This window comes from Phacochoerus africanus, chromosome 6 (genome assembly GCF_016906955.1).
Source record: "Phacochoerus africanus isolate WHEZ1 chromosome 6, ROS_Pafr_v1, whole genome shotgun sequence".
Taxonomy (NCBI): domain Eukaryota; kingdom Metazoa; phylum Chordata; class Mammalia; order Artiodactyla; family Suidae; genus Phacochoerus; species Phacochoerus africanus.
The window spans coordinates 33,575,614-33,597,139 of record NC_062549.1 but is presented as its reverse complement, the minus strand read 5'-3'; the positions used below and the strand labels follow the sequence as shown (position 1 = coordinate 33,597,139).

The 21,526-nt window shown below is 39.4% G+C and overlaps 1 protein-coding gene and 1 pseudogene across 2 annotated transcripts in view; both read right to left on the bottom strand.

Moving 5' to 3' along the window:
* Nucleotides 1–295: 295 nt before the first annotated feature.
* On the bottom strand, nucleotides 296–9,785 carry LOC125128650 (60S ribosomal protein L35a-like; annotated as a pseudogene).
* Nucleotides 9,786–10,202: 417 nt separating this feature from the next.
* The window catches only part of SLC25A32 (solute carrier family 25 member 32), a 29,006-nt gene continuing 17,682 nt past the window's right edge, over nucleotides 10,203–21,526 (bottom strand). For both annotated transcript variants that reach the window (XM_047783477.1, XM_047783478.1), the window contains exons 3-7: nucleotides 15,108–15,193; nucleotides 13,540–13,700; nucleotides 13,062–13,175; nucleotides 12,472–12,617; nucleotides 10,203–11,487 (exon numbers count right to left, since the gene is read on the bottom strand). In XM_047783477.1, the coding sequence (XP_047639433.1) occupies nucleotides 11,352–11,487; nucleotides 12,472–12,617; nucleotides 13,062–13,175; nucleotides 13,540–13,700; nucleotides 15,108–15,193 (643 nt within the window). In that variant the 3' untranslated portion in view covers nucleotides 10,203–11,351. The remainder of the gene's footprint in view (nucleotides 11,488–12,471; nucleotides 12,618–13,061; nucleotides 13,176–13,539; nucleotides 13,701–15,107; nucleotides 15,194–21,526) is intronic.

Here is a 21,526-nt window from a genome sequence, read left to right as displayed (position 1 = left end):
TCTTATAGAGTCAGCTGTAATTTCTTTTTTCTTTCTTCTTCTTTTTTTTTTTTTTGTATTTTTAGGGCCACACCCATGGCATAGGGAGGTTCCCAGGCTAGGGGTCTAATCAGAGCTGTAGCCACCAGACTACACCACAGTCATAGCAACACCGGATCCTTAACCCACCGAGCAAGGCCAGGGATCGAACCTGCATCCTTAAGGATGCTAGTCAGATTGTTTCCACTGAGCTACTACTATAGGAACTCCCCTCCTTTTTCATTTCTGATTTTATTGATTAGAACATGCTCCCCTTTTTTTCTTAATGAGTCTGGCTATGGGTTTATCAATTTTATCTTTTCAAAGAACCAGTTTTCAGTTTTACTGATCTTTTCCACTATTGTCTTCATCTCTATTTCATTTATTTTTTAGCTCTGATCTTTCCTTCTACTGTCTTTGGGTTTTGTTTTTCTTTCTTTAGTTACTTTAGGTGTGATGTTACGTTTTTTATTTGAGATTTTTGTTTGTTTCCTGATGTGAGATTGTATTGCTATAAACTTCCTGAGTCTTAGCACTATTTTTATTTTTTAATGAGAACAAATCCACCTTTATTTATTTACTCTTCAATAAGTTAAAATCCTTGAAGGGTACAGCATCACATGGATCCTATGTCCATTGGCCTTGGCAGGAAGGTTGCTTTGGAATGTGGCACGAACCATGCCACTGTTGTCATTAGCATGAGTCACCTTTCCCCAGAAAATTCTGATTTTCTTAGATTTTTCTGCCAGGATTCACTGTGTTACTCTTTGCTTTGTACATATAAGCACATCTCTTGCCTAGATAAAATTCAGTTTCATCTCGGGCATAGACATCATCAATTTTAAGAAGAGCTGTGTTCTCCCTCTGGTTCTGGAGACCCTGCTTAAACCCAGCAAAAATGGCCTTGGACAACAACCCTCCCAATATAATTTGTTGTTTTAGAAGTCCTGTTCCCAGCAGGCCTCCACAGGCTCCAAGATGGCTGAAAGAGTTAACACTTTATTTATTGTCTTTTAAAGGCCACACCCATGGCATATGGAGGTTCCCAGGCAAAGGGTCGAATTAGAGCTATAGCTGCCGGCCTACACCACAGTCACAGCAATGCCAGATCTGAGCCATATCTGTGCCACATCTGTGGCCTACACCACAGCCCACAGCAATGTGGGATCCTTAACCCACTGAGCGAGGTCAGGGATCAAACCTGCATCCTTATGGATGCTAGTCAGATTCGTTTCCACTGAGTCACAACAGGAACTCCAACACTTCATTTAAAAAATATTTTTTTTACCATGGTTGATTTATAATATTCTGTCAATTTCTGCTGTAAGCCAGTGACACAGCCATACATTTATATACATTCTTTTTTCACATTATCCTCCATCAGGTTCCATCACAAGTGATTAGACATGGTTCCCTGTGCTATACAACAGGGTCTCATTGCTTATCCATTCCAAGTGTAATAGTTTGCATCTACTAACCCCAAAATCCCAGTCCATCCACTCCTTCCCCCTCTCCTTTGGCAACCACAAGTCTGTTCTCCATGTCCAAGAATTTGTTTCTTATTTGTAGAAAGGTGTCATTTGCTTCATATATTAGATTCTAGATATGTGATATGTGATATTTGTCTTTCTCTTTCAGACTTACTTCACTTAGTATGAGAGTCTCTAGTTGTATTCATGTTGCTGCAAATGGCATTATTTTGTTCTTTTTCATGGCTGAGTATTATTCCATTCTGTATATGTATATCTTCTTAATCCATTCATCTGTTGTTGGACATTTAGGTTGTCTCCATATCTTGGCTATTGTAAATAGTGTTGCAGTGAACATAAGGGTGCATTTGTCTTTTTCAAAGTTTTGTGCAGATTTATGCCCAAGAGTGGGATTGCTGGATCATATGGTAGTTCTATTTAGTTTTCTGAGGTACCTCTATATTGTTTTCCATAGTGGTTGTACCACTCCTAATACTATAGGTTTTTTTTTTTTTTTTTTCCTTTTTAAGTCAGCACCCACGGCATGTGGAGGTTCCCAGGCTACTGGTGGCCAATTCTGTAGGTTTTTGATTATCATGTTTTCATTGTCACTTATCTCTAGGTAAATACTCCATGTACACTTAATGTGTATTGTGCTTCCTTCAGATGGATTGTCCTATAAGTATCAATTAAGTCCACCTGTTCTAATGTGGCGTTTAAGACTTGTTTTTTTGGTCTGATTTGTCCACTGTAAATGGGGTGTTAAAGCCTCTCATTTCTTCTGTTCCATTTCTCTGTTTATGGCTGTTAGCAGTGGCCTTATATATTGAAGTGCTCCTATAGTGGGTGCATATATGTTTATAATTTTTTTGTATCTTCATCTTGGATTGACTCCTTGATCATTTCAGAGTTGTTTTCTTCAAAGAGCATTTCTGAGGGCCAGCCACATAAGGTTTCTGTGTTCAAATTGTAGTGAGACAGTATGCTCGTTTTATGTGAGAATGGATTGTTAAAGTTTGGAAAGATTTATTTACTAGAGGTCTTCTTTCTGGAGAAAAAATAAGATATTGGAGGTAGAGAAAATAAACTGATTTAATAACGCCCTTACTCAGAAACATTTTGTGACTGTTTTCTGCCAAGAAAAGTGTGAATGTCAGTGTGCCTGCCGCTCAGGTGTGGTTCAGTTTGTACCGTCTTCCCATCTACCCCTGTAACTTTTGAGTTTTTTGTTGTCTGTGTGTGGGGGGGGGGGGGCGGGGGTTATTACTCAAATGAATTTATCACATTCATTTGAGTAATAATGATCATAACAATCCAATTTCACAGGATTTCCATCCATAACCCAAGCACATCCCCCCAGCCTCCAAACTGTCTCCTTTGGAGACCATATGTTTTTCAATGTCTGTGAGTCAGCATCTGTTCTGCAAAGAAGTTCAGTCTGTCCTTTTTTCAGATTCCACATGTCAGTGAAAGCATTTGATGTTGGTGTCTCATTGTATGGCTGACTTCACTTAGTATGATAATTTCTAGGTCCATCCATGTTGCTGAAAATGCTGGTATTTTGTTCTTTTTAGTGGCTGAGTAATATTCCATTGTGTATATGTACCACATCTTCTTGATCCACTCCTCTGTCAATGGACGTTTAGGTTGTTTCCATGTCCTGCCTATTGCAAATAGTGCTGCAATGAACATCAGAGTACGTGTGTCTTTGTGAGTTGTGGTTTTCTCTGAATAGATGCCCAGGAGTGACATTGCTGGATCAAATGGGAGTTCTATTTTCAGTTTTCTGAGGCATCTCCTTGCTGTTTTCCGCCATGGTTGCACCAATTTACAATCCCACCAACAGTGTACTAGGGTTCCTTTTTCCCCACACCTTCTCCAGCACTTATTGTTTGTACACTTTTTGATGATGGCCATTCTGGCTGGTGTAGGGTGGTACCTCAGAGTGGTTTTGATTTGCATTTCTCTGATAATGAGTGATGTTGAACATCTTTTCATGTCTTTTTTTGGCCATCTGTATGTCTTCTTTGGAGAACTGTCTGTTTAGATCTTCTGCCCATCCCATTTTTTGGATGGGGTTTTTGTTTGTTTTTTTGCCAAGAGCTGCAGAAGGTGTTTATAAATTTGGGAGATGAATCCCTTGTCAGTCGATTCACTTGCAAAGATTTTCTCCCATTCTGTGGGTTGTCTTTTTGTGTTGTTTAGGGTTTCCTTTGCTGTGCAGAAACTTTTAAGTTCGATTAGGTCCCATTTGTTTAGTTTTGTTTTTATTGTCAGTACTCTAAGAGGTGGATCTGAGAAGATGTTGCTGTCGTTTATGTCAGAGTGTGTTTGGCCTATGTTTTCCTCTAAGTGTTTTATAGTGTCTGGTCTTATATCTAGGTCTTTAATCCATCTCGAGTTTATTTTTGTGTATGGTGTTAGGGAGTGTTCTAATTCCATTCTTTTCCATGTGGCTGTCCAGTTTTCCCAGCACCACTCATTGAACAAGCTGTCTTTTCTCCATTGTATATTCTTGCCTCCTCTGTCATAGATGAGTTGGCTGTAGGTGTGTGGGTTGAATTCTGGGCTTTCTATCCTGTTCCACTGATCTGTGTTTCTGTCTTTGTGCCGGTACCATATGGTTTTGATGACTGTTGCTTTGTAGTATATCCTCAAGTCCAGGAGCCTGATTCCTCCAGCTCCGTTTTTCTTTTTCAGGATGTCTTTGGCTATTCTGGGTCTTTTGTGCTTCCCAACACACTTTAAAATATTTTGTTTGAGTTCTGTGAAAAATGTCCTTGGTAATTTGATAGCACTGCACTGAATCTGTAGATTGCATTGAATCTGTATAGTCATTTTGCTCATATTAACTCTTCCAATCCAAGAGCATGGTATGTCTTTCCATCTATTGGTGTCATCTTTGATGTCTTTCATCAGTGGCTTATAGTTTTCAGAGTACAGGTCTTTTGTCTCTTTAGGTAGGTGTACGCCTAGGTATTTTATTCTTTTGGATGCGATGGTAAACGGGATCGCTTCCCTGATTTCTCTTTCTGATCTTTCATTGTTAGTGTATAGAAATGGCATCGATTTCTGTGCATTAATTTTGTATCCTGTGATTTCGCCAAATTCATGGATGAGCTCTAGCAGTTTTCTGGTGGAGACTTTAGGATTCTCTAGGTTTAGTATCAAGTCATCTGCAAACAGGGATAGTTTTACTTCTTCCTCTCCAATTTGGATTCCTTTTATCTCTTTTACTTCTCCGATTGCCATGGCTAGGACTTCCAAAACCATGCTGAAGAGTAGTGGAGAGAGTGAACATCCTTGTCTTTTTCCTGATCTCAGTGGGAATTCTTTTAGCTTTTCACCATTGAGAATGAATGTCAGCTGTGGGTTTGTCATATATGGCCTTTATCATGTTGAGGTAGGTTCCCGCTATGCCCACTTTCTGAAGGGTTTTTATCAGAAATGGGTGTTGGATTTGGACAAAGGCTTTTTCTGCGTCTATTGAGAGGATCATGTGGTTTTTAGTCTTCAGCTTGTTAATGGGGTGTATCACACGGATGGATTTGTGGATACTGAAGAACACTTGCATTCCTGGGATAAATCCCACTTGATCATGAGGTACAATCCTTTTAGTGTATTGTTGGATGTGGTTTGCTAGTATTTTGTTGAGGATTTTTGCATCGATGTTCATCAGTGAAATTGGCCTGTAGTTTTCTTTTTTCGTGGTATCATTGTCTGGTTTTGGTATCAGGGTGATGGTGGCCTCGTAGAATGAGTTTGGGGGGTATCCCTTCCTCTGCAATTTTTTGAAATAGTTTCAGAAGGATAGGTGTTAGCACGTCTCCAAATGTTTGACAGAATTTGCCTGTGAAGCCATCTGGTCCTGGACTTTTGTTTGTTGGAAGTTTTTAAATCACAGTTTTGATTTTAGTTCTTGTGATTGGTCCATTCATCTTTTCTATTTCATCTTGGTTTAGTCTTGACAGATTGTACTTTTCTCAGAATTTGTCCATTTCTTCTAGGTTTTCCGGTTTATTGGCGCTTAGTTGCATATAGTAGTCTTTTTTGATCCTTTGTATTTCTGTGATGGCCGTTGTTACTTCTCCTTTTTCATTTCTAATTTTATTGATTTGAGTCCTCTCTCTTGTTTTCTTGAGAAGTCTGGCTAAGGGTTTATCAATTTTGTTGATCTTTTCAAAGAACCAGCTTTTTGTTTCATTGATCTTTTCTATGGTTTTCTTTGTTTCTGTTTCATTGATTTCTGCTCTGATCTTCATGATTTCTTTCCTTCTACTAACTTTTTTGTCTTGTCTGTTCTTCTCTCTCGAGCTGCTTTAGATGTAAAGTTAGCTTGTTCATTTGAGCTTTTTCTTGTTTCCTGAGGTGGGCTTGTATTGCTATAAACTTTCCTCTTAGAATGGCTTTTGCTGCATCCCATACGTTTTGGAGTGTTGTATCTTTGTTGTCATTTGCTTCTAGGTATTTTTTAATTTCCTCTTTGATTTCTTCAGTGATCCGCTGGTTGTTTAGAAGCATGTTGTTTAGCCTCCACGTGTTTGCGTTTTTTGCAGTTTTTTTTCCTGTTGTTGCTGTCCAGTCATATAGCGTTGTGGTCGGAAAAGATGCTTGCTATGATTTCAGTTTTCTTAAAGTTACCGAGATAGGATCTGTAGCCCAGGATGTGATCAATCTTAGAGAACATTCCGTGTGCACTTGAGAAGAATGTGTATTCTGTTGCTTTTGGTTGGAATGTCCTCTGAATATTAAGTCCATCTGGTTAAATGCTTCATTCAGGGCCTGTGTTTTCGTATTGATTTTCTGTCTGGATGATCGTCCATTGCTGTAAGTGGGGTGTTAAAGTCCCCCACTGTGATTGTGTTATTGTCGATTTGTCGTTTTAAGGTTGTTAGCAGTTGCCTTATATATTGTGGTGAACCTATGTTGGGTGTGTAGATATTTAAAATTGTTATATCTTCTTCTTGGATTGATCCTTTGATCATTACGTAATGACCTTCTTTGTCCCTTAAAATAGTCTTCATTTTAAAGTCTATTTTGTCTGTTATGAGTATTGCTACCCAGCTTTCTTTTGATCCCCGTTTGCATGAAATATTTTCTTCCATCCTCTCACTTTCAATTTGTGTGTGTCCCTAGAAGTGAAGTGGGTCTCTTGAAGACAGCATATATATGGGTCTTGTTTTTGTATCCATTCAGCCAGTCTATGTCTTGGTTGGGGCGTTTAGTCCATTAACATTTAAGGTAATTATTGATATGTATGTTCTTCTTGCCATTTTGTTACTTGCTTTGGATTTGTTTTTGTTGCTCTTTTTTCTTCCCTTCTTCTCCTGTTCTCTCCCCTTGTGGTTTGATGACTATCTTTAGTGTTGTATTTGAGTTGATTTTTCTTTGTGTATCAGTTGTAGATTTTTGGTTTGCAGTTATTCTGAAGTTTTGATATGAGAGTCTGTATGTATATGAGATTGTTTTAAGTTGTTGGTCTCTTAATTGCAAGTGCATCTCCAGTGTCCTGCATTTGTACCCACCTCTTCTCTTGATTTCTGGTTTTGGTGGTATAATTGTGCATGCATGATTTCATATCTTTACTGTATATATACCTTTACTGGAGGAGAGCCTTGTCATTTGTGGCATTTTTGTTTCCTGTTGCTGTCTTGTCTTTTCTGCCTAGAGAAATTCCTTTAGTACTTGTTGTAAGGCTGGTTCAGTGGTGCTGAGTTCTCTCAGCTTTGGCTTATCTGTGAAGGTTTTGATGTCTCCTTCAAATCTGAATGAGAGCCTTGCTGGGTAAAATAATCTTGGTTGGAGTTTTTTTCCTTTCATCACGTTAAGTATATCATGCCACTCCCTTCTGGCCCGCAGAGTTTCTGTTGAAAAATCTGCTGATAACCTGATTGGGGTTCATTTGTGTGGATGTTGGTGCGTTTAACGTTGTCCCAGAGTTCTCTGAGACTCTCTTCATTTCTTTTCAATCTTTTTCTCTTTTCTGTTCCGCATTCATTAATTTCTACTAATCTGTCCTCCACCTCGCTTATTCGTTCTTCTGCCTCCTGTATTCTGCTGTTAGCTGCTTCTAGTGAATTTTTTATTTTAGTTACTGTATTTTGCATCTCTTGTTTAAGTTTTACATCTTGTATCTCTTTGCTCAGTGTTTCCTGTAAGTTATCCACCTTTGCCTCCAGTTTATTTCCAATGTCTTGCTTCATCTTCAGCATCCACAGTCTAAAGTCTTTATCCTGGAGGCTGAGAATCTCCTCATCACTTAGCTGATTTTCTGGGGGATTTTTCTTTCTCTCTCATCTGAGTTATAGTTCTCTGTCTTTTCATTTTTGTAGGTTTTTGGTGTGGTCTCCTTTTTGCAGACAGTAGAGTTGTAGCCTCTCTTACTTCTGGTGTCTGCCCCCCTTGTGGCTGAAGTCGGTATGGGGGGCTTGCTGTGGGCTTCCTGATGGGAGGGGCTGATGCCTGCCCGCTGGTAGGTGGAGCTGATTCTAATCCCTCTGGGGGGTGGGGTTTTGTCTCTGGCTGGGATTAGAGGCGGCCGTGTGCCTGGGGCGTCTTTAGGCAACCTGTTTACTGAAGGGTGAGGCTGTGATGCCACCTGGATCGTTGTTTGCCCTGGGGCTTCTCGGCACTGACTGGTGGGGCCAGTTTTTCCCAAAATGGCCACCTCCAGAGAAGGGCACACTGCTGAATATTCCTGAGACCTTTGCTTCCGATGACCTTCCTTCACAATAAGCCACATTCACCCCTGTTTTCCCAGTATGTCCTCTAAGAACTGCAGTCAGGTTTGACCCAGAGTCCTATGGAGACTTTGCTTTGCCCTGGGACCCAGTGCAGGTGAACATCTGTGTGCCATCTTAATGCCATCTTCCTAATACACTTACTTTTAAGGGAATTACCAATAAGTATGTCCTTATAGCCATCTTATTGTTTTGGATTTGTTTTTGAAGGTCTTAAAAATTTTTTTGAAAGATGTTCTAGCATCATGCAAGGTAATGTTACTTCCTGGGACCCTCTAAGATGGCAATCATGCTTGTTTGGACCTGGATAAAATGTTCCTTTTTATTAGATGTTGAATATTTGATGGATTAGTAGAACAAGTAAATGAACTTGACTCTCCCCATGTGGATTAGGAAAACAAATACTTGGTTTCCTTTGCCTTCAAGGACCTCTACAGGTAGCCTTGGAGATAAGAAGCCCCTGTCAACCTGAGGATGCTGGTTTCTATCAGTCTGCCAATGATATATGATCATTTGGCCACAACATTTGTTAAATCATAACCCATGAAATATCAGACTTCTGTTCTGAATAATTCTCTTCCGAGATTAGGGGAAATAGTAGGAAAATGGTTGGGTTTAGAAAGATTTTGGCTTAAACCTTTATTATAAACTTTGTTGCTCCTACTACCAATTTAAATTAGTTGGTGGAATTTGTAAGGTGATAAGTTTTTTGCCTTTCACACTCTATCACCCAAGATCATTATCTAAATGACTGGAAACAATAGATCACATATGCAGTTGTCTATAAAATAATGGACATATATATAATCCACACGTGAGAAAAACACATGAGAAAAACTGGCTTAAGTCTTATGGGACAACCTAGAATTGAATGTCAGTCCTTGCCAAACATCCCGCTAGTACAACTCCCTGAAAAGGAGAGAGCTGGGTTATTGAGACTTGGCAGCAAGGGACATGATGGACCCCAGGGCAGGCAAGTAGTCTCACTGGTTCCAAAGGATGAAGCATTTGATCACCTCATGCTTTCTTTTGAAAGATTAAAAATCAATGGGGAAATTATGACATAGAGGTCACATTTTATGGCAAGACAAAAATTTAAACTTTCCTATACCCATTGGCCTCCTCTTTATCCCCCCATACTGTGCATTATGTTTCTCATTATCCATTGACCAAACCTCCCCCACTGCAAAAATACCTTCTCAACCATAAAGAGCAACATTCTCCTAACATCAGTAAGACAAATTCTTAGTATATTCATTCCTTCATGATCTTTTAGTGGGCCATATGATATCTGGATTGTGTAAACTGTCAATAATGTCATCTAATGTATAGCCCTCTGTCTCAAAAAACTTCTATAACTGTGCCTTGACTTATAATGGGCAGAAAAGTTCTCAGAGCTTTGAGATACTTTTCCTGGGATCTAATCCTCAAATCTGGCTTGAATAAAACTTTCCATTTCTTACTTAGAGGTGTCAACAAATAATTTGCTGGCTTCCTCACTTAAGTCAAGTGTTTCAAATACTACCTCCTCAAAGAGACCTTTCCTGATCCCAACCATCCTCCCTAGCATAGCAACACTATTCCCAACCCTTTCAAGTTTTATTTATAGCATTTAATACCTGAAATTACATTATGCATATGTATGTTCTCTGTCAAACTAAAATGAATCCCAGGAGAGCAGAGACGTCGTCTGGCTCTTACTGCCACACTGTCAATGCTTGCTGAACATACATGGCACAGGGTGGGAAGGAGCACTGTAACTGCTGTGCAAGTGGAGTGATTTCTCAAAACCGTTGTGAGGCTTGTAGAAATCTTCTTACATGTTCTTAATGTAGAACTGTAGTTATTTGCAGCTCGTTTTTCCATATAGGTTTTCATGTGAATTACAGTATAATCCAGAAATGGGAAAAAAATAACATCACATTTAATTTATAATCCTCTGCATATTACAAGAGATAGAGCAATTACAGTCAGGTCCTTAGCATTTCATCTTTATTTTTAAAACAAAGCCATTTTTAAAATATAAAAAATAGACCTCTTTTCAAAGAACCATTTAACTATGGCTTTGAAAAACACAATATTTTATTTACAATAGTAGATGGTAGTGCAAAAAAGCATTTATAGATGTTCATGGTATATAAAAATAGTAGTATTTTGGCATCCTTTTGGGACAGGCCTTTATAGAAATTTATAGTAATTCATAAAAGTAAAATCAATAATGGACTTCAGGTAATTTGTACTTAAACCTGACTTTGAGAAAGCAATGTAGATTGACCACTTATTTGGGACTTGGACCCACATATCTGGAAATTTGAAGTCAGGCATTAAAGCTTCTCATTTTCGAAGTTAACAAAAAAACATATCCCAAATCATTCCACTATGTATATAAGGTGATCTATTAGAAACTCCAGTAAGTGATTTTAACAAATAGGCTAATAAATAAGGGGTGACAGAGATGGATCCTAGTTCTGATTTTATAAATATAAAAGACACTGAATACCTATCCCAAACAGGTAATGAGATCCAGGGTTACATTTTAAATTATGAACAAGCCTCTAGAAAAAAAAATTGATGGAATGACAACAAATGTCAGATACTTCTCAAATTAAGAGAAGCATATAATATCTCATTTCTCCAGATAGTGCACTCAGATTGAATTAAAACTAAAGTACATTTACAGTGGATTTTATTCCCACCAAACTCTTCCTGATTCTGAAATCACTAAAGTTTAATTTATCCTTGAAACCACAATGACACCTTTTAAGAAGCCATTTTCTTGCTATTGCACAGAGGTGCCAATCCAGGCAAAGGAGTTCAGAAAAAGCAGCACATTCTTCTAATCCACTTAGCAAATGCTTCAAATCAGCTTCTACCTGGACAATGAAATGGAGAAAGTTTGTGAAACTCTCTACTTGGTGTCAGTTCTACTGTTGTGTTGCTAGAAGCCATCTTAGGCAGAGGTAGCCCAGTCCCATACATACAGGGAAAGCAAAAGCAGAAGAAGGAGCAGTACTGTGACTTCTAGTGATCATGCTGCTGTGCAGTATTCGGAGTTTTTACTTCTCAAATACAAAGGAGCATGTTGCTACCTCGGGCAGATGACTGGAATTATCTTCTTTTAAGCTTACTTTTTCTTTTCTTTAAGGCCAAGTAAGAAATGAGAGACATTTTCATATACCACAAAAGTAATACAGCAGGCTGGAGTCACTCTAATCAGATTGGGGGCAATTCCTTTGTAAAATCCACTGATACCTTCTTTCCTATTGAGAGAAAATGATATATATATTTAATTTGTCACAGAACTAGGCTGAAGATACAGAAGCTGAAGTGACAGGGCATGGAGCCAGCATTCAAACCTCACTGGGATTTCAGTCTGTGTTTTCAACGTCCTAAAGTAATGTAGTTGATGAGCCATTTATAGGGTTCACATTCCTTTTGTGGACTGAGAAAGAGAGCGCAGGGACACCTCAAAACCAAACTGAAAGGTGTGTTAATCACAACCATCTTTCTTCCTTTTTCTTCCTCAGCTACTCCCACAATACAGAGAAGTTCCTGGGCCAGGGATCAAATCCCAGCCAGAGCTGCTACCTACGTCAAAGGTTCAGCAATGCTGGAACCTTAATCCACTGCATTGGGCCATGAAGCAAACCAGCACTGCCACAGAGACAAGCTGGATCATTAACCCACTGTGCCATAACGGGAACTCCATCACCATCTTTCAAATGCCTTTAAATGTATGAATATGTAGGAGGATTAACCATAGGTATTAAACATCTCATAGCTTATATAAATGCTAGACAATGCTAAACACAGCATATACAAAAATAAAACTATTTCCTTAATGCCTGGAATACGGTCTTGAAACTTTTGACTTGAGTTCTCCATAAATATCTACTGAATTGAACTGAATTTAAACATTGAAATATTATGCTCTGGCCTTTTAGAATTAAAAAGAAATATGGGGATGTTTAATTTCACATACTAAAGAACAAGCATCTCTTCCATACCTGGAAACAAGTATTTACAAAATTTTTATCACTGTCAACCCAGATAGTCAAACTTTACAAATAGAGAAGTCAAGTCTCACAGTTCTCCATGCAGTAAATGGGGAATGGGTAAGAAGGGACCATCAGCCATGTTGTGACTAGAGACACTGATCTCGGCTAAAAAACTAATGTTAACTAGATAGTTTAAGTATTACAAGGTACCTGCTAAAAGCTATTCGATAAACCGCATGCTCTTACCTCCACGTCTTTGTGATTACATCCAATACACCACTGTAAAACATGTGTTGATCCTGCAGACGAGCTCTTACAACTTGGTATGGGTATGTTGCTGCCACAGCGAATATTTTAGATAGTGCTGCAACAGATATATATTCTACTGTGTTCTAAAATGAAAACACCAGACATTTGTTTTTCTTTAGACATAATTTCTTTAAAAATACAGGAGTAAAAATTACACAGGAAAACAAACATTTAAATGGATTCATTAGTGAAAAATACTGCCTCTCCTCTTTTTTTTTTTTCTGGCTCATACCCTGTGGCATTGTGGAAGTGCCATGTGGATCAAACCCATACCACAGCGTGACAAGGCTGGATCCTCAACCTGCTGCACCACAAGGGAAGTCCTGTTTCCCCTCTTAATGTAAGCTCTGTGCAATGGGGTTCTATTTTTAATATGTTTGTGTGATTCGCCTATAAAATACTGAATTATAAATGAGTGGCAGAGTCAGTACTCATCATCACAACAATACTACCAAAGTAAACGTGACAACATTCCCATCTATGAAATGCCCATAAAAGTAAATTTTTTTCTTCAAGAATCATCTTACCAATTGTGCTTCTGGTAATCTATTGATATGCTGGTTGTACTTCAACTTCAACAATTCATACGTCATAAATTGAAGGGCACCGTGTGATGTTCCAAACAGCCCAGGAATAAAGCCCTAAAAAGAAATAATTAAAGGGGGAAAAAAGGCTAAACTAAATAAATTCACAAGGAACCACAGCTTTCAGAGAGGGGGCTAAGGAATGGATGACCTTGATGTGTGACTCAAGAGAAACGGTTCCTCAAAGTTTTAGATAGTCCTTCTCACACCCGCCAGTGTTCACAATGATACTTCTTACAGAAATGAGGATGGACAGTTTAAAGTAAGATTTAATTATAGATTTCAGTTTTCATTAAATTGTTTCTTGCCTAAGTTTGGCTTCTTTTTAGGACTGACTACGAGTCATTCAGAACTCAGACAATGAAACCAAAGGAAATTACAACTGTCGGCGACTAAAAATATATACATAATAATTCATTACCTTATATAATCCACGCACACCTTCATACTTATATATTTTCACAAGTGCATCAAACATTCCTTTATACTGACGCTGTGAGGCAGTAACAACCCCTTCGTACTGTAACATAAGGCGAGTTTTTGTTACCCATAATGGGTTGGTAATGCAGAGGGTCATGGCTCCTGAAATCAGATTTAAATAATAGTGTTTAGCATACAGGTACTTTGTCATTTCTGATAATCTGAATTAGAAGAGTCCATTTATATAAAGGATGATGCGTTCATGCACTAGTGCGTACCTACACTAGTGAGATATGCTCCCTGAGGCAGAGACCTAGGGTTTTTGGTGGTCTTAAAAAGTTCCCCAGTGGTTATTGAGAAGTAAATTAAAAAGGAGATGGAAACATGAAAATCTTCCCTTTGACATGTGAGGACAGCAATGATGTCCTGGCTCCTACACAAAGTGACCTGGTGTAGAAAGTAGAAGTCCTGGGAAGCAGGCGTTGATAAGGAGATATCAGACACTTAGGAGGCGGACACAGTACAAGCCAAAGGGGCTGAAGAGTAGGGGAAAAGGATCAGGAATCCAGCACCTCAATCATCTGTGAATGTGTGCACGTATATCCACCCCAACGTTATCAACATCTTCCTTCAACCCATTCAACGTTGAACCACTACACCTCAAAAATTAAATAACCATGTCATGTAAAAAGTACATTCTCACAGAAAGGGATGATTTTGTAACAAACAAAAACACAACCATCTGGTTACGTTTCTCATTGCTGAGTTTCCAAGGAGTCCTTTAGTGAACAAATATTTATTGAGTCCTATTGTGAATTGGGTCTCTGCTAGCAGCTAAATATTCAAAATTGTATAAGATAATTCTTGCCTTAAAAAAATAGGAAACATTAAGAAACCAAAGCAGCAAGGTATCAAAGTAGGAGTTACAAAGACTCCTATTTTGTTTTTCTATCTGAATATCATACAGACATGAGTGAATTAAACAAAGCTACTAAATTGTTTAATTCAAAAACTGAAATCATTTTAGTGGAAGAAACACCACACCAAATCACCTTAAATTATTAGTGTCATAAATTTTCTAAATGTTGTAAGTAAAATTTTTGAGGAGTTCCCGTCGTGGCGCAGTGGTTAACAAATCCGACTAGGAACCATGAGGTTGAGGGTTCGATCCCTGCCCTTGCTCAGTGGGTTAAGGATCTGGCGTTGCCGTGAGCTGAGGTGTAGGTCACAGACGCAGCTCGGATCCTGCGTTGCTGTGGCTCTGGTGTAGGCTGGTGGCTACAGCTCCGATTAGACCCCTAGCCTGGGAACCTCCATATGCCGCGGGAGCGGCCCAAGAAACAGCAAAAAGACAAAAAAAAATAATTAAAAAAAAAAATAAAAATTTTGAAATCAATACAAAGTAATCTGTCAGAATACCTGCTTTCTAGGAAATTTCATGTGATAACTGATGGGCATAGTTAGATGATCATATTTACACTCTGGGGTTCACAGGGGAAAAGGCAAATAAAATAACAAAAATGAAAATCAAGTTAGAAGTTGCTATTTCCATTTCATGCACTACCTTACCAGCTTCAGCAGCTGAGATGAGGTATTCTGCTGCCTCTAACCGTTCAGCTCTTCCTTCTGTCTTGTATGATTTGATGGCATTGTAACTAAAAAAATGAAACATGATCAAGTGGATCATAAATATTTGAATGGATGTCATAAAGCCATAAATTCTGTTTTAAAGTGTGCAATACTCTCAAAGTAGACGTCAACACACAATGAAACTACAAAATAAGATCTTCTTCAAATAATGGATTGACTGGAAATAGTTTAAGACTATACCACCTTTCCCCCAAATGTATGAGCTGGGCAATACATATGGAAAATATTTTAATCACATGCTCAACCACTAATAAAAACTTCAAACAGGAAAACGGGAAGGGGGAGGGTATAGTGGAGGTGCGGCAATTGGGCAGATGAAAAAAGGGCAGCTAACAAATATACACTGATCATCTATGTTCAGGTACTATGGTTGGCTTTTTTTAAAGGCTGTATCCAGGTCATAGGGAAGATCCCAGACGAGGGATTGAAAAGAAGCTGGAGCTGCAACACTGCCAGATCCTTTAATTCACTGGGCTAGGCCGAGGAACAGGGGATCAGACCCACACCTCCACAGCAACCAGAGCCACTGCAGTCAAGTTCCTAACTCACTGAGACACTGCAGGCACCCCTGTGGTTGGCAATTCTGATACATAAAACATACCACAGATCCCCCTAAGAGATTAACAAGGTAACACAGTATAAAAGATCCCAGAAAGCTTTAAGTAGGAGGCATCACTGAACTGAGTATGGCGACAGGTGAAGTTTCAATAGGGAAACACAAACAGAAGCAAAAGTTACAGAGGTGGGTGGAGATGGGAATAAGATGGCAGAATAGAAGGACTAGAGCACAACTTCTCTCCAAAAAACAACAAAATTCACAACTAAAGCCTGAGCAGTCTTCAACTAAATGGACCAGGAACCTTAAAAAAGATATCCTACTCCAGAAGACAAAGAGAAGGCCACATCAAGAGGTAGGAGGGGTGACTGCGTGATATAAACAACCCCATACGTCCTGGGTGGGAAGACCCACAGACTGGAAACTAACAAGTTCACAGAGACTCACCAACAGGAGTGATAGTTCTGAGCCCTGCATCAAACTCCCACGTGTGGGGATCTGGCACTGGGAGAAAAGAGCCACTGGAGCATTTGGCATTGAATGCCAGTGTGGCTTGTGTGCAGGAGCTCCACGGGTATGGGGGAAATGGAGAACCCATTCTTAAAAGGCACACACAGACGTTCACCAGCACTGGGTCCCAGGGCAAAGCAAAGTCTCCATAGAAATCTGGGTCAAACCTGACTCCAGTTCTTGGAGGACATACTGGGAAAATGGGGGTGAATGTGGCTTGTTGTGAAGGAAGGTCATTGGAAGCAAAGGTCTCAGGAATATTCAGCAGTGTGCCCTTCTCTGGAGGTGGCCATTTTGGGAAAAACTGGCCCCACCAGTCAGTGCCGAGAAGCCCCAGGGCAAACAACGATCCAGGTGGCATCACAGCCTCACCCTTCAGTAAACAGGTTGCCTAAAGATGCCCCAGGCACACGGCCGCCTCTAATCCCAGCCAGAGACAAAACCCCACCCCCCAGAGGAATGAGAATCAGCTCCACCTACCAGGGGGCAGGCATCAGCCCCTCCCATCAGGAAGCCCACAGCAAGCCCCCCATACCGACTTCAGCCACAAGGGGGGCAGACACCAGAAGTAAGAGAGGCTACAACTCTACTGTCTGCAAAAAGGAGACCACACCAAAAACCTACAAAAATGAAAAGACAGAGAACTATAACTCAGATGAGAGAGAAAGAAAAATCCCCCAGAAAATCAGCTGAGTGATGAGGAGATTCTCAGCCTCCAGGATAAAGACTTTAGACTGTGGATGCTGAAGATGAAGCAAGACATTGGAAATAAACTGGAGGCAAAGGTGGATAACTTACAGGAAACACTGAGCAAAGAGATACAAGATGTAAAACTTAAACAAGAGATGCAAAATACAGTAACTAAAATAAAAAATTCACTAGAAGCAGCTAACCGCAGAATACAGGAGGCAGAAGAACGAATAAGCGAGGTGGAGGACAGATTAGAAGAAATTATGAATGCGGAGCAGAAAAGAGAAAAAGATTGAAAAGAAATGAAGAGAGTCTCAGAGAACTCTGGGACAACATTAAACGCACCAACATCCACACAAATGAACCCCAATCAGGTTATCAGCAGATTTTTCAACAGAAACTCTGCGGGCCAGAAGGGAGTGGCATGATATACTTAACGTGATGAAAGGAAAAAAACTCCAACCAAGATTATTTTACCCAGCAAGGCTCTCATTCAGATTTGAAGGAGACATCAAAACCTTCACAGATAAGCCAAAGCTGAGAGAACTCAGCACCACTGAACCAGCCTTACAACAAATACTAAAGGAATTTCTCTAGGCAGAAAAGACAAGACAGCAACAGGAAACAAAAATGCCACAAACGACAAGGCTCTCCTCCAGTAAAGGTATATATACAGTAAAGATATGAAATCATGCATGCACAATTACACCACCAAAACCAGAAATCAAGAGAAGAGGTGGGTACAAATGCAGGACACTGGAGATGCACTTGCAATTAAGAGACCAACAACTTAAAACAATCTCATATACATACAGACTCTCATATCAAAACTTCAGAATAACTGCAAACCAAAAATCTACTGATACACAAAGAAAAATCAACTCAAATACAACACTAAAGATAGTCATCAAACCACAAGGGGAGAGAACAGGAGAAGAAGGGAAGAAAAAAGAGCAACAAAAACAAATCCAAAGCAAGTAACAAAATGGCAAGAAGAACATACATATCAATAATTACCTTAAATGTTAATGGACTAAACGCCCCAACCAAGACATAGACTGGCTGAATGGATACAAAAACAAGACCCATATATAAGCTGTCTTCAAGAGACCCACTTCACTTCTAGGGACACACACAAATTGAAAGTGAGAGGATGGAAGAAAATATTTCATGCAAACGGGGATCAAAAGAAAGCTGGGTAGCAATACTCATAACAGACAAAATAGACTTTAAAATGAAGACTATTTTAAGGGACAAAGAAGGTCATTACGTAATGATCAAAGGATCAATCCAAGAAGAAGATATAACAATTTTAAATATCTACACACCCAACATAGGTTCACCACAATATATAAGGCAACTGCTAACAACCTTAAAACGACAAATCGACAATAACACAATCACAGTGGGGGACTTTTAACACCCCACTTACAGCAATGGACGATCATCCAGACAGAAAATCAATACGAAAACACAGGCCCTGAATGAAGCATTTAACCAGATGGACTTAATATTCAGAGGACATTCCAACCAAAAGCAACAGAATACACATTCTTCTCAAGTGCACACGGAATGTTCTCTAAGATTGATCACATCCTGGGCTACAGATCCTATCTCGGTAACTTTAAGAAAACTGAAATCATAGCAAGCATCTTTTCCGACCACAACGCTATATGACTGGACAGCAACAACAGGAAAAAAAACTGCAAAAAACGCAAACACGTGGAGGCTAAACAACATGCTTCTAAACAACCAGCGGATCACTGAAGAAATCAAAGAGGAAATTAAAAAATACCTAGAAGCAAATGACAACAAAGATACAACACTCCAAAACGTATGGGATGCAGCAAAAGCCATTCTAAGAGGAAAGTTTATAGCAATACAAGCCCACCTCAGGAAACAAGAAAAAGCTCAAATGAACAAGCTAACTTTACATCTAAAGCAGCTCGAGAGAGAAGAACAGACAAGACAAAAAAGTTAGTAGAAGGAAAGAAATCATGAAGATCAGAGCAGAAATCAATGAAACAGAAACAAAGAAAACCATAGAAAAGATCAATGAAACAAAAAGCTGGTTCTTTGAAAAGATCAACAAAATTGATAAACCCTTAGCCAGACTTCTCAAGAAAACAAGAGAGAGGACTCAAATCAATAAAATTAGAAATGAAAAAGGAGAAGTAACAACGGCCATCACAGAAATACAAAGGATCAAAAAAGACTACTATATTGCAACTAAGCGCCAATAAACCGGAAAACCTAGAAGAAATGGACAAATTCTGAGAAAAGTACAATCTTTCAAGACTAAACCAAGATGAAATAGAAAAGATGAATGGACCAATCACAAGAACTAAAATCAAAACTGTGATTTAAAAACTTCCAACAGACAAAAGTCCAGGACCAGATGGCTTCACAGGCAAATTCTATCAAACATTTGGAGACGTGCTAACACCTATCCTTCTGAAACTATTTCAAAAAATTGCAGAGGAAGGGATACCCCCCAAACTCATTCTATGAGGCCACCATCACCCTGATACCAAAACCAGACAACGATACCACGAAAAAAGAAAACTACAGGCCAATTTCACTGATGAACATCGATGCAAAAATCCTCAACAAAATACTAGCAAACCACATCCAACAATACACTAAAAGGATTGCACCTCATGATCAAGTGGGATTTATCCCATCCCAGGAATGCAAGTGTTCTTCAGTATCCACAAATCCATCCGTGTGATACACCCCATTAACAAGCTGAAGACTAAAAACCACATGATCCTCTCAATAGACACAGAAAAAAGCCTTTGTCCAAATCCAACACCCATTTCTGATAAAAACCCTTCAGAAAGTGGGCATAGTGGGAACCTACCTCAACATGATAAAGGCCATATATGACAAACCCACAGCTGACATTCATTCTCAATGGTGAAAAGCTAAAAGAATTCCCACTGAGATCAGGAAAAAGACAAGGATGTCCACTCTCGCCACTACTCTTCAGCATGGTTTTGGAAGTCCTAGCCATGGCAATCGGAGAAGTAAAAGAGATAAAAGGAATCCAAATTGGAGAGGAAGAAGTACAACTATCCCTATTTGCAGATGACATGATACTAAACCTAGAGAATCCTAAAGTCTCCACCAGAAAACTGCTAGAGCTCATCCACGAATTTGGCGAAATCACAGGATACAAAATTAATACACAGAAATCGATGCCATTTCTATACACTAACAATGAAAGATCAGAAGGAGAAATCAGGGAAGTGATCCCGTTTACCATCGCATCCAAAAGAATAAAATACCTAGGCGTACACCTACCTAAAGAGACAAAAGACCTGTACTCTGAAAACTATAAGCCACTGATGAAAGACATCAAAGATGACACCAATAGATGGAAAGACATACCATGCTCTTGGATTGGAAGGGTTAATATGAGCAAAATGACTATACAGATTCAATGCAATCTACAGATTCAGTGCAGTGCTATCAAATTACCAAGGACGTTTTTCACAGAACTCAAACAAAATATTTTAAAGTGTGTTGGGAAGCACAAAAGACCCAGAATAGCCAAAGACATCCTGAAAAAGAAAAACGGAGCTGGAGGAATCAGGCTCCTGGACTTGAGGATATACTACAAAGCAACAGTCATCAAAACCATATGGTACCGGCACAAAGACAGAAACACAGATCAGTGGAACAGGATAGAAAGCCCAGAATTCAACCCCCACACCTACAGCCAACTCATCTATGACAGAGGAGGCAAAGAATATACAATGGAGAAAAGACAGCTTGTTCAATGAGTGGTGCTGGGAAAACTGGACAGCCCCTGGAAAAGAATGGAATTAGAACACTCCCTAGCACCATACACAAAAATAAACTCGAGATGGATTAAAGACCTAGATATAAGACCAGACGCTATAAAACGATTAGAGGAAAACATAGGCCAAACACACTCTGACATAAACGACAGCAACATCTTCTCAGATCCACCTCTTAAGAGTACTGACAATAAAAACAAAACTAAACAAATGGGACCTAATCAAACTTAAAAGTTTCTGCACAGCAAAGGAAACCCTAAACAACACAAAAAGACAACCCACAGAATGGGAGAAAATCTTTGCAAGTGAATCGACTGACAAGGGATTCATCTCCCAAATTTATAAACACCTTCTGCAGCTCTTGGCAAAAAAACAAAAACCCCATCCAAAAAATGGGATGGGCAGAAGATCTAAACAGACAGTTCTCCAAAGAAGACATACAGATGGCCAAAAAAAGACATGAAAAGATGTTCAACATCACTCATTATCAGAGAAATGCACATCAAAACCACTCTGAGGTACCACCCTACACCAGCCAGAATGGCCATCATCAAAAAGTGTACAAACAATAAGTGCTGGAGAGGGTGTGGGGAAAAAGGAACCCTAGTACACTGTTGGTGGGATTGTAAATTGGTGCAACCATGGCGGAAAACAGCAAGGAGATGCCTCAGAAAACTGAAAATAGAACTCCCATTTGATCCAGCAATGTCACTCCTGGGCATCTATTCAGAGAAAACCACAACTCACAAAGACACACGTACTCTGATGTTCATTGC